This window comes from Pongo pygmaeus, chromosome 6 (genome assembly GCF_028885625.2).
Source record: "Pongo pygmaeus isolate AG05252 chromosome 6, NHGRI_mPonPyg2-v2.0_pri, whole genome shotgun sequence".
NCBI classification, from domain to species: domain Eukaryota; kingdom Metazoa; phylum Chordata; class Mammalia; order Primates; family Hominidae; genus Pongo; species Pongo pygmaeus.
In genome coordinates, this window is record NC_072379.2 from 36,687,401 (window position 1) to 36,701,215 (window position 13,815).

At 35.9% G+C, this 13,815-nt stretch overlaps 1 protein-coding gene and 1 pseudogene across 4 annotated transcripts in view; both read left to right on the forward strand.

Annotated features, from left to right (window-relative positions):
- The window catches only part of ZPBP (zona pellucida binding protein), a 142,514-nt gene extending 129,701 nt beyond the window's left edge, over positions 1-12,813 (forward strand). For 3 of the 4 annotated variants that reach the window (XM_054495484.1, XM_054495487.1, XM_054495488.1), the window contains one exon: positions 12,620-12,812. In XM_054495484.1, coding sequence (XP_054351459.1) covers positions 12,620-12,714 — 95 coding nt within the window. In that variant the 3' untranslated portion in view covers positions 12,715-12,812. Of the gene's footprint in view, positions 1-12,619 lie in introns of all 4 variants that reach the window. The other variant, XM_054495485.1, reaches the window with a different exon arrangement.
- On the forward strand, positions 5,807-8,005 carry LOC129040770 (nucleolar GTP-binding protein 2-like; annotated as a pseudogene).
- Positions 12,814-13,815: the final 1,002 nt, after the last annotated feature.

Here is a 13,815-nt window from a genome sequence, read left to right on the forward strand (position 1 = left end):
TATTTTAACCTATTCACATTATTGTTGACCACATGTGTGTAATTTGTTTGTACTTTTGTGATTATAACACTATTTAAAATTTTTTAATTTTTGTATAATTTTCCATTATATGAATATATCAGGGTGCATGTCTGTTTTATTGTTGGTTGAAATTGGTTGTTCTTAATTTTTTGCTGTGACACGCAGTGGTGTAATGAATATTTTTGTTTATATATTCTGTTCAAGATTCTTAAAGGTCTTTATCTAATATTGGGTCACAAGATATGCAGTTAATTAAAATATATCAGACTATTTTTCACAGTTGTTTTTATTAATACATTTTCAACAGTAGTGTGGAAGAAACTCTGTTATTCCATATCTATGTGAATTCTTGGCATAATCAAATTGTAGATATTAGCTAATTTAAATATATGAATGTGTATATATCACTTTTTATTATGGTAAAATGTACATAACATAAAATTTAACATTTTAAGTGTATTTAAATGTATAATTTAAATACACAGTGGCATTAACTTCAGTCCCACTGTTGTGAAATCGTCATCACCATCCATCTCTAGAATTTTTTTCAACTTCTAGACTGAAATTGTGTACCCATTAAATAATAACTCCCCATTCCCTTGTCCTTCCAACACCTGAAAACCACCATTCTACATTTTTTCTCTATAAATGTGACTACTCTAGATACCTCATATAAGTGGAATAATATAGTATTTGTCTTTTTATGACTGGCTTATTTCACTTAGCACAATATTTTTAAGATTCATCCATGTTATAGCATGTGTCAGAATTTCCTTCTTTTTAAGGCTGAATAACATTCTATTGTACGTATACACACATGTTGTTTTTCATTTATTCACTGATGGGCATTGGGTTACATCCACCTGTTGGCTATTGTGAATAATGCTGCGTTAAACACAGGTAAGCAAATACCTGCGAGATCCTGCTTTCAGTTATTTTAGACATATACTGTATTAGGCTGCCATAATAAAATTTCATAGAATGGGTGGCTTAAACAACAGAAATTTATTTTCTTACAATTCTGGATGCTAGAAGTCCAAGATCAGTTTCTGGAGAGGGCTCTCTTCTTGATTTCAGACAGCCACCTTCTGGTATTGTCCTTACATGGCTTTTCCTTGGTGCATATTCATGGAGAAAGAGATAGCAGTGTTTCTGGTCTGTTTTCTTATAAGAAGATTAATCTTGTCAGATAAGGGCCCTGCCTTTATTACCTCATTTAAATTTATCTCCTTAGGGACCTTATCTCCAATATTGCCTCATTGGAGATTAGGGCTTTAATATATCAATTTGGAGGGACACAAACATTGTCCATAATGCGTACAAATGTCTCTTTGAGACACTGCTTTCAATTCTTTTGAGCATATACCCAGAAATGGGATTGCTGATTCATATGGAAATTCTATTTTAATTTCTTGAAGAGCCACCATAGTGATTTTCCATAGCCACTATACCATTTTACATTCCCATCAGCAATGCACAAGGCTCACAATTTCTCCATATCCTCACCAACACTAGTTATTTTCCATTTTCTTGATACTTGTCATCTGATTGTGTTTGAAGTGGTATCTCATTATGGTTTTGAGTTGCATTTCCCTAATGGTCAGTAGTGTTGAGCATCTGTTTATATACTTATTGGCCATTTGTATATCTTCTTTGGAGAAATACCTATTCAAGTCTTCTTCCCATTTTTTAATTCGGTTGTTTGGTTATTGAATTATAGGAGTTTAAAATAAAAAAAAAATGTTAACCACCTATCAGACATATGATTTGCAGATATTTTCTCCTATATTGTGGGTTGCCTTTTCACTATATTTGATAGTGTCCTTTGATACACAAAAGGTTTTATTTTTATAGAACCCAATTTTTATTTTATTTCTTGTGCTTTTGGTATCACGTAAAAGAAATCAAAACAGGGAGAAGGCCAAGTAAGATGGCCAAATAGAACCCTCCAGTGATTATCCCTCCTGCTGGAACACCAAATTGAACAACTATCCACACAAAAAAGCACCTTCATAAGAATCAAGCATTAGCTTGGATACCAGCTTTGTGGAGTAGAGCAACAAGTGGGCTCCTGGAGTCTCCGGTTCCAGGCCATCGCTCCTGGATAGGATTTCTGGACCTTCTCTGAGCTAGGGGGTAGCCCACTGCCTTGAAAGGACAGACTCAGAACTGGCAGCATTCACCACAAGCTGACTGAAGGGCCTTTGGGCCTTGAGTGAACATTGGTGGTAGCCAGGCAATACTTGCTGCAGGCCTGGGGCAATGATGGTCACAGAGAGAGACTACTCTGCTTGAGGATAGGGGAGTGAAGAGTGGGAAAGACTTTGTCTTGCAGCTTTGGTGCCAGTTCTGCTGCTGTAGAATAGAGGACCAGGTAGATTCCAGTCCCTGGTTCCCAGATGGCATCTCTGAACCCAGTTAGAGCTGGAGGAAACTTGCCAACAGGAAGTAAAGGATATGAGCCTGGCTGGAGTCACTACCTGCTTATTGTAGAGCCCTTGGGTCTTCAGTGAACATAGGTGGTAGTTAGGCAGTGGTGACTACGAGCCTTGGGTGAAACCCAATGCTATGCTGGCTTCAGGTCTGACCCAGTGCAGTCACAGGTGGTGGTTGCCACAGGGTGCTTGAGTCACCCCTCCTCTTGTTCCAGTCAGCTCAGCACACACAGAGAGACTCTGTTTGTTTGCGGGAAAATAAGAGAAGAGAACAAGAGTCTCTGCCTGGTAATCCAGGGAATTCTTCTGAATCTTACCCAAGACCTCCAAGGCAGTGCATCTGCAAGTCTGCAAGAGCCACAGTGTTACTAGGCTTGGAGAGCCCCCTAATGCAGATATAGCTGCAGTGACCAAAGACTTCGGTCATAACACTGAAGTCTTTTTGAATACCTAGAAGGCCTTCCTGAGGAGGATGGGTACAAAAAAGCCCAGACTGCAAAGACGACAATAAATACCTGACTCTTCAATGCCAAGACAAACATCCACAAGCATCAAGATCATTCAGGAAAACATGACCTCATCAAATGAACTAAATAGGGCACCAGTGATCAATCTTGAGAAACAGATATGTAACCTTTCAGATGGAGAATTCACAATAGCTATTTTGAGGAAGCTTAACAGAATTCAACATAACACAGAGAAGGAATTCAGAATCCTGTCAGATAAATTTAACAAAGAAATTGAAATAATTAAAAACCATCAAGCAGAAGTTCTGGAGCTGAAAAATGCAATTTATACACTGAAGAATGCATCACAGACTCTTAACAGCAGAATTTATCAGGCAAAATAAAGAATTAGTGAGCATCAAGATAGGCTATTTGGAAATATACAGTCAGAAAAGACAAAAGAGAAAAAGAATGAAGCATGTCTAGAAGATCTAGAAAATAGCCTCTAAAGGGCATATCTAAGAGTTATTGGCCTTAAGGAGGAGGTAGAGTGAGAGGTTGGGGTACAAAGGTTATTCAAAGGGATGGTAACAGAGAAGTTTCCAAACCTAGAAAAAGGTATCAGTATTCAAGTACAAGAAAGGTATAGAACACCAAGCAACTTTAACCCAAGTAAGACTACCTCAAGACATTTAATAGTCAAACTCCCAAAGGTCAAGGATAAAGAATGGATCCTAAAAGCAGCCAAAGAAAAGAAACAACATACAATGGAGTTCCAGTACATTTGTGAGCAGACTTCTCAGTGGAAAACTTATAGGCCAGGAGAGAGTGGTATGACATATTTAAATTGCTGAAGGAAGAAAAAGAAAAAACTTGTATCCTAGAATAGTATATGTGGCAAAAATATTCTTCAAACATGGAGGAGAAATAAAGACTTTCCCAGAAAAACAAAAGCTGAGGGATTTCATCACCACCAGACCTTGCCTATAAGAAATGCTAAGGAGAGCTCTTCAATCTGAAGGAAAAGGATGTTAATGAACAATAAGAAATTGTCTGAAGTAAATACACACAAAAAAACAGAATATTATAATACTGCAATAGTGGTGTATAAATACTCATATCTCGAGTAGAAAGACTGGAAGATGAACCTATAAAAATAATAACTACAACAACTTTTCACAACACTGTATAATAAGATAGAAACAACAAAAAGCTAAAAAGAGGGGGATGAAGTTAAACTGTAGAGTTTTTACTAGTTTTCTCTTTGCTTGTTTGTTTTTGCAATCAACATTAAGTTGTCGTCAGTTTAAAGTAATAGGTTACGTGATATTATTTGCAAGGCTGTGGTAACCACAAATCAAAAAACACAACAGATATGTATATATACCACCAGAGAAAATCACCTTCACTAAAAAGAATACAGGAAGGAAGGAAAGAAGGAAAAGACCACAAAACAACCAGAAAACAAGTGACAAAATGGCAAAAGTAATTCCTTATGAGTAATAACATGGAATATAAATGCACTAAACTCTCCAATAAAGAGACATAGAGAGCTGAATGGATAAAAACACAAGACCCAACAATCTGTTGCCCACATGAAACACACTACACCCAGACAGACACACACATAGGCTGAAAATAAAGGGTTAAAAAAAGTTCCATGCAAAACCAGAAAAGAGCAGGAGTAGCTATACTTATATCAGGAAAAAAAAATAGATTTCAAGACAAAAAGTATAAAAACAGACAAGGTCATTGAATAGAGAAATCAATTCAGCAAGAGGATATAACAATTCTTAATATATATGAATCTAACACAGGAGCATCCAGATATATAAAGCACACAGTATTAGAGCTAAAGAGAGAGAAACCCCTATACAATAATAGCTGGAGACTTTAACACCCTACTTTCATGCAGCATTGGACAAATTATCCAGACAGAAAATCAGCAAAGAAATATCAGGCTCAATCTCCACTATAGAGCAAATGAACCTAATAGCCATATTCACAGAACATTTCATCCCACAGTTGCAGAATACACATTCTTCTCCTCAGCTCATGGATAATCCTCAAAGATAGGCCATATGTTAGGCCGCAAATCAAATCTTTAAAAAGTCAAAAAATTGAAATTATATCAAGTATCTTCTCTGACCACAATGGAATAAAACTAGAAATGAATAACAAGAGGAATTTTGAAACTATATGAACACCTGGAAATTAAACAATATGCTCCTGAATGACCAGTGTCTCAATGAAGAAACTAAGAAGGAAATTTTAAAATGTCTTGAAACAAATGAAAATGGAAACATGATGTACCTAAACCTATGGGATACAGTGAAAGCAGTACAGGAAAGTTTATTGCAATAGGCACCTACATCAACAAAAGCAGAAAAACTTCAAATTAGCAACCTATTGATACTTCTTAAAGAACTAGAAAAACAAGGGCAAACCAAACCCCAAATTAGTAGAAGAAATAAAGATCAGAGCAGAAATAAATGAAATTGAAATAAAAAATACAAAAATCAATGAAATGAAAAAGTTATTTTTAAAAAAGATAAACAAAATCAACAAACCTTTAGCCAGACTAAGAAAAAAAGAAGACAAAATAAATAAAAACAGGTAAAAAAGTAGACATTGTGTCTGCTGCCATGGAAATTCAAAGGATCATTAGAGGCTTCTAGGAGCAACTATACGCCAATAAATTGGAAAACCTAGAAGACATTCCTAGACACATACAGCCTACCAAGATTGAACTATGAAAAAATCTAACACCTGAGGAGACCAATAACAACTACTGAGATTGAAGCTGTAATAAAACAGGTCACTTCAGCCAGGCCTGGGAAGTTCTGAACTCATTTACCCAACATAAGCTGGACTTAGCACTTCAGTTCCCATCTCATCGCCAAGATGGTAAAGCCCAAGTACAAAAGGACAGTGCACCATCAACCTCTTCAATGCCAGTACAAACCCAGACTGAGGGCAGGAAGCAGGAGGTCAAAACATGAGGGACCAGGCCACAGTCTCAGGCCTGAATATGTACAGGCAAAAGAAATACAAGAACAGTTGTGGTAAGATCATTAAGCCCCTGGAATATCAATCAAAGGTGGCTTCTGGCACAGTGGCAAAAGTACAGCCAAATATCAAATAGTTTGAAAATGCGCATGTGATTAAGCAGTCATGATTACAAAAACTTCAAGAGGAAGTGGATACAGTTATGAAGGATTCATACACAGTTGTCATGAAACAAAGCAAGTTACCAATGTCTCTTCTCTAAGATTGAATCCAGCCTCAACTCAAAGGTGCACATTCCTGATACTGAAAGTTTTAAAAGTACATTTGGCCCTATGTCACAAAGGAAGCAACCAAATTTATTTGCAAGTGATATGCAGTCTTTTATAGAAAATGCTGAAATGTCCACTGAGAGCTATGACCAGTTTCTATAAAAGATCATGATTCAGTAACTGAAGACACTGGTGGGATAAATGAAGCACAAGAAGAGATATGTAAAAAGGGACAGTCCAAAGGAATATAGGGTGAGCTCTCCAGGGTTATAGATTCACCAGATGTTGTAGTTCTGGTTGCTGATGCTAGAGATCCAGTGGGTACCCATTCCCTTCACATTGAGCCTTGAGCCATACTTGAAAAAGACTAAACCCTGGAAACACCTTATGTTTGTACATAACAAATGTGACCTTGTTCCAACCTGGGCAACAAAATGATGGGTTGCTGTCCTCTCCTTGGATTAGCCAACACTTGCTTTCCATGCAAGTCTTACTGACCCCTTTCGCAAAGGAGCATTTATTCAGCTTCTGTGGCAGTTTGGAAAGTTGTACACTGACAAGAAACAGATGAGTGTTGGGTTCATTGGCTATCTAAATGTTGGCAAGAGCTCTATGATATAAACATAGTGTTCCAAGAAAGTTTGCAATGTGGTCCCCCCATTGTAGATGAAATATCTGGAAATACATTACCTTGATATGTTGGTTATGCTTCATTGACTGTCCAGGTTTGGTTTACTCTTCTGAGGACTTGAAGACAGACATTGTGCTAAAAGGAGTTAAGTAGGAAAAATTAAGACCCCTGAAGACTGCACTGATGTTGTACTTGAACAAGTAAAGCCAGAATATATCAGCAAGACATAAAAGATTAATTCTTGGTAGAATGCTGAGAACTTTATTGAGAAGCTAACTTTCTGGACTGGGAAGTTACTAAAGGGTAGAGTAACTTACTGACTGTGGGTGGATAGTCCTCAATGACTGGCTGAGAGGGCTGGATTCCTTTCTTTGTCAAGCTGCTTAATGGAGAGTCACCTGTGGCCCCCCAGCTTTCACCCTCCTAGACTGTGGAAGTTGCCACAGAAGCAGCCCAGAACAATCCAGAAGAGGAAGTGACAGAACGAATACCAAAACTGCAGGTGAAGTGACAGAATCTGTGATTGAAAAAGAAAAAGAAGACAATAGTCACTGGATGCTAACTCAGAGATGCAACCAATTCTTGTGCATGGGTTCAGCAAAACTTTGGCAAACTCAGTGTGGTGCCTCAGTCTTCTGGGGATGACCTGGTTCCTGTGGATATGTCATATCTGGAGAAAGAGCTTGAGAGCTTTTCTATTGAAGAGGAGCAGAAGCAAGAGATGATGAAGAGTCTTACTAGGAATCTGAGGAAGAACATATGGAAAAATCACACCAAAGCCATTATTAAAGCTCTAGATGAGAATATTGCTAAATATCAGAAGTTTTTAGACAAAGCTAAAGCTATAAAGTTTTCAGGAGTCGGAATATCCAAGGGACTAAGCGAAAAGATATTTGAAAGACATGAAGAGCAGAGAAAAATATCTGAAGAAGATGTAGATGATACACAGTATCTCCCAAAAAAGGAAATAAGCGGAAGTCACAGAGGGAAGAGGAATATTCAAGTAAAACTTGCAGGATGCTTACATCTAAGGAATGGAAGTGAGCAGTACAGCAGTAACAATCCAAAAAAATTTGTGTGCACTACTATGAAACACACAATGTGAAAAATACAAACGGGAACCAAAAGAAGACCAATGACTCAGAGGGACTGAAGCACAAACACAAAAATTCAGATATTAGCAGTAACGTTTAAAAGGTTGTGTATTATACAAAAATATGCAAAAAAAAAAAAAAAAGAAATCATTGTAAAATCCAGTGTCCTGAAGCTTTTCCCCAGTGTCATCTTCTAAATGTTCTACAGTTTTAGCTCTTAAGTCCTTGATTCATTTTGAGTTAATTTTTGTATATGGTCTAAGAGTCCAACTTCATTTAGTTGTCTGTGTATATCTAGTTTTCCCAGTACCATTGGTTGAAAAAAATTGTTCTTTCCCCATTGAATGATCTTGGCATCCTTTGTGAAAATCATTTGTCCCTATATGCAAGGATTTATTACTGGGCTTTCTATTCTGTTCCATTAGTCTGTATGTCTGTCTTTTTGGCAGCACCACACTGTTTTGATTATTGCAGCTTTGTAGTAAGTTTTAAAATCAGGAAATGTGAGACTTTCAACTTCGTTTTTCTTTTTCAATATTTTGGCTATTTGGAGTCTCTTGAGAAGGATTTTTGTTTTTCACGAAAAAAATGTTATTGGGATTTTGATAGAGATTGCATTGAATCAATAGCTTTGTGTAGTGTTAACACCTTAATATTGTGTTCCAACCCATGAACATGGTATGTCTTTCTATTTATTTGTGTCTTCTTGAATTTATTTCAACAATTTTTGGTAATTTATTGTATACATTATTCCACCACCTTGGTTGAGTTTATGCCTAAATATTATTTGATTGTATTTTAAATGGAACTATTTTCCTAATTTCCCTTTTGGATTATTTATTGTTAATGTACACAAACAGAGCTGATGTTTGTGTATCAATTTTGTATCCTACTACTTTGCTGAATTTATCAGATCTAACACTTTTCCCATCTCTCAGTGAAAATTTGAGTTGCTTCCACCTCTTGGCTATTGTGAATAATGTGACAATGGACATGGGTGCATGGATATACAGTACTTCCTAGAGATCCTGCTTTCAATACTTTTGGATATATACCCAAAAGCAGGATTACCTGATCACATGGTAATTCTATTTTTAATTTTTTGAGGAAGCTCTGTATTGTTTTTCATAGTAGCTTCACCATTTTACATTTCCACCAAGTATGATTTCAATTTCTCCACATCGTGACCAATACATATTTTCTGTTTTTTTAATAGTGTCTGTGCTAATGGTTGTGAGCTGATATCTCATTGTAGCTTTGATTTATTTTTCTCTTATGCTTAATGATGTAGAACATCTTTTCTTATGCTTAGTCCTGAGCATGTGCTTTTTTTCTGAATCCTCTGTATACATGGCTGCTTTTAGATGTCTTAATTTCTCTAAGAGGCTCACTCCTGCTGCTTATCTGGGCTTTACATGTTATATTATATTTTTCAGGAATCTCTTGCCCCACCTATGTTCCCCTTTGCTGTCTCCTTGTGGTTTTCAGGAACTGCACCCATCCCACAGGCATGGGACTCTCATACAGGTCAGAAGGTCGTAAATTTCGTCTGCTGTGTTCTCTCAGTTGTGTAGGATGGAACCTTCCAGAGCTGCATTGGGAAGGAGGTGGGACAGTGGTGAATAAAAATGCCACAATTTTTTTTTAATCATTTCCAACATGGCTTTTTTTTTTTTTTTGGATTCAGAACTTACTTAATTGCTATAGACCTATGGCTGGTTTCCATAGCTCTTGTAAAGTTATTTTGGCCAGTCTCTAGTTACTTATTTAATGTTTTCATGGGGGAATGAGGGCCTGGAGCTTCCTAGTTCACTGGAAGTTCTTGCATCTCACTCTCAATGTATTACATTCTGATGTCTATCTGGATTTCCTAGATCTAATTTGAGTACTTTTTTGTTGGCTCAACAAAAAAAGCCATTAGTTGACCATTTGTATTTTCTCCTTGGTGCCTACTTTTAAATTAGTTTTTATTTGTTTCTCTAATTGATTTATATGAGTTAATTATTTATTCTGAATAACATTCTTCTGTTGATTATATAGTTGCAATTTTTTTCCGAATTTTATTCCTTGACTATCGTTAACAAAAGACCATGAGATCTGCAAAGGCCAAAAGGAAAGCTTATATTTTCTGAGAAGCAATGGATGGAATTGGGAGACACAGCCTTTGGTATAAATGAAGGTGCACTGCAGAGAACAAAGAGAGGGTTTGGCTTTCATAAAGTTCCTACCCATGTTCCCAATCATGTCTGTTTATGAAAAGGAGGGATTCAAACTTGTTCTGTTCCAGTTGGTTGATGTAGCCAAGCCCTGACTGGTTGAGGCAACAGAGTGATTGGGTTGCCTACAGGTTTGAGACCACAAATCCCTTTTCATTGAGGATTTTCAGATGGTCAATTATGGAATGTTCAGTCTTTGGTTATAGGAGATACTCCAGCTTGGAGTTGTACAGGCAGAAAATTTGTTGTCAAAGGCTGTATTTTCTTCAGAGAAACACAAAGTATGTGACCACTCACCAGCCTCTCACCTCACTATGAATGCCTACTTCTCTTTTCAAATTTAAAGCATCTCTGTTAGCCACAGGGAGTCCATCTTGCTTGGAGAGTCTTTCCACAGTTTTATTTTACCCAATCGTTACTTTTATGATTTTTAAAATTAATTTCTTAATTTTAATATTAAATGTTTTACATTATGGTTAGTGCATTTTCCTTTTTAAGAAATTATTTCCTATCCAAAGTTCATAACTTTTTTTTGTACTTTATCATGTTTTTTATGTCAATATTGATTAGTCGCAAATCCTTCTTTGTCTCTTTATTTAAAGAGTTGGCTAATTTTGTACTTTAAATTTAAATAACATTTTAACATTTTTCCCCAGTTCTACTTAACAGAGAAAAAATATTTTAGTATGTATACTGGGAAGGAGTGCTACACATAGGAACTATATGATGTTACACATATCATACTATGAGGGTTTATTAATTCTAAGAATAGTAACTAGAAAGTCATATTTATTTAAGCTTGTATTTAGATGATTTTATGCTGGTGTCATTTCTATTTTTGATAATCAATATAAAGCATATGTGTAAAGACTGCATGCAGATTTCTCTTCTGCATGTGTAATAATTTAACACTTTTAGTATCTTTGCTCAACATTTCCACATTTGTTCTTCAATAAATATTAAGGTGTGTTTTGAGAGAAAATGTGCCATAATCAACACACATTTGAGAAACATCATTGGAAGCTTACTGTGTAGATTACCAATTCAAATACTGTTGTTATCACTGGAGGAAATAAATCTACTTTGTTTAATTAAACTTTTTTCCATCTGAAACATTATTCTCCCAAATAAAACATCTATTAAAACTGAGGAACTCTTTGGAACATAGAATGGCAAATATTTCCTCTAAAAAATGGTAAAATATTTCCCAATTTGGAAAAATACATTTTAAAAGTAAATGACATGAAATTAAAAATATAGTATGAACTAGATTCAAATATTAACTTGTATCATTGAATCATGATGCTAGAAAAAGAATTTTCTTTGATGGCCCATAATAAACAAGCCATAGATGTGCTATTAACATATTTTGAGATCCTTGGGCAACTACATTTGCAATAGGAAAAAGAGGAACAGAATAATCAAAGACCCCAGCCCAATTATGAGGCTTGATGGCACCACCTGATATCCATCCCCTTATCCACAATAGAACAGGTTGGTAGACGCAGTGTTCCTGAGTGCATAAAGTTAAGCATTTATTGAGTGCCTATGATACACTGTGTGATTTTTTTTATACATTAATGTTATGAAATTGGTTATTATTGTATTGCACCTGTTTTACAAAATAAGGATAGTGGAACTAAGAGAGTTGACTGTTTTACCTAAGATACCAAAGATAATCTGTGACAGAGATGGTATCTGACCTTGGTTTCTTTCTATTCTGTCATGCAGTAGTAGATGTCATTTAATCAAATTCATGATTTCATTATCCTCATATTAGGGATGATCAGACTGAATTAAATTCGATTAATATTTTCAAAATTGCACATTTAGCAAGTGGTAGAAATAGGACTTGAAATCAGGAGATTATTAGAAAAAAATGCAGTCTCTTTCCACCTAAAATACAGTTATGATGGCCATGTGTGAAGCACATTTGGTTCCTCCTGTAGTGTTGACCTCTTGTGGCTTCTGCTATGTAACTTAAAGCGGGGGTCCTCAACCCCAGGCCAGGGAACAGTACTGGTCTATGGCCTGTTGGGAACCAGACTGCAAAACAGAAGGTGAGTGGCGGGCAAGTGAGCATTATGGCCTGAGCTCTGCTTCCTGTCAGTTCATCAATGGCATTAGATTCTCATAGGAGTACCAACCCTATTGTCAACTGAGCATGCATGTGAGGGATCCAGGTTGCACGCTCCTTAACAGGAATCTCAGAGTAAATAGTTAAAACTTTCAGTGTATGATTCCACTTGTATGAGGTATGTAGATTAGTGAAACGCATAGAAACCAAAGGTAGAATGGTGGTTGCCAACAGCTGGGGAAACAGGGAAATGGGTATAGAGTTGCGGTTTTGCAAGATGAAAAAGTTCTGTAGATTTGTTGCACAACAATGTGAATATGCTTAATGCTACTGAACTATACACTTAAAAGAATTGAGATTGGAAATTTTATATTATGCGTATTAGGAAAATACTACTTATTAACTTATTATTTTTTCACAGTGATCTGCAGCCCTGGATCATATAATCCCCGTGATGGAATTCATTGCCTTCAATGCAATAGCAGCCTGGTGTATGGAGCAAAAACATGCTTATAAGCCATTATCTTCAGTTATTCAGTGGTTTATTAAATGCAAAGTATATATTTGAAATATTAACATAATAAATTATTATGCCAAAATTAATCATATTTTACAAAAAATGGTGTCATCATTTTAATCAAATACTGTATGTCCAAACGCTTTATGAGGGAGAAAATCCTCTAGTCTTCATCCATTAATGCCAAACCTACATATGATTCTAAAATATTTCTAGTATTACTGCATTTTAAAAATAGTTTCAAATATACTGTTATCAGGTTAGCCCAAAAGATTTTTCAGGATTTTTCAGAAATATTGTTTTATCTTTACTATATGTTCACTAGATCCAGGCCACCATATTCTTGTATAATAACTTTAATTTCAGTTTGTTTCTTTCTTTTGATTTAAATTTATAGGATTTTATTCATTCTAGTTTCACCTTTCACAGTTTAAAGCCATATTTAAAGCCTGGGGTCTTATTGCAATTTTTATCCTGTTTAATATAAGGCCTAGTTCCAACCACCCTGTGGATTTTTTAATATAGTTCAGTGTGACTATCTTGAACTTTTCAGTTTTAAGTTTCTTAAATTACCTTTTTGGCATTTTAGAATGGAGTAATTATTGTATGTGCGTAAATTAATAGTTGAACTTTCTTAGTGGAAAGAGAGAAAGAAAGCAAGCAATTTCTTTCCCTGACAACCCCTCTAGAAAAAATAATCAACAATCATCACAACCTTTATTTTATTTCTTCCACTATGAAAATGAATATTATATAACAGATATTCTCAGTAAACTATCGCAAGAACAAAAAACCAAACACTGCATATTCTCACTCATAGGTGGGAATTGAACAATGAGAACACATGGACACAGGAAGGGGAACATCACACTTCGGGGACTGTTGTGGGGTGGGGGGAGGGGAGAGGGATAGCATTGGGAGATATACCTAATGCTAGATGACGAGTTGGTGGGTGCAGCGCACCAGCATGGCACATGTATACATATGTAACTTACCTGCACGTTGCGTACATGTACCATAGAGCCTAAAGTATAATAATAATAATAATAATAATAAAAAGAAAAAAAAACAGATATTAATTACTCGTACCATCACTAATA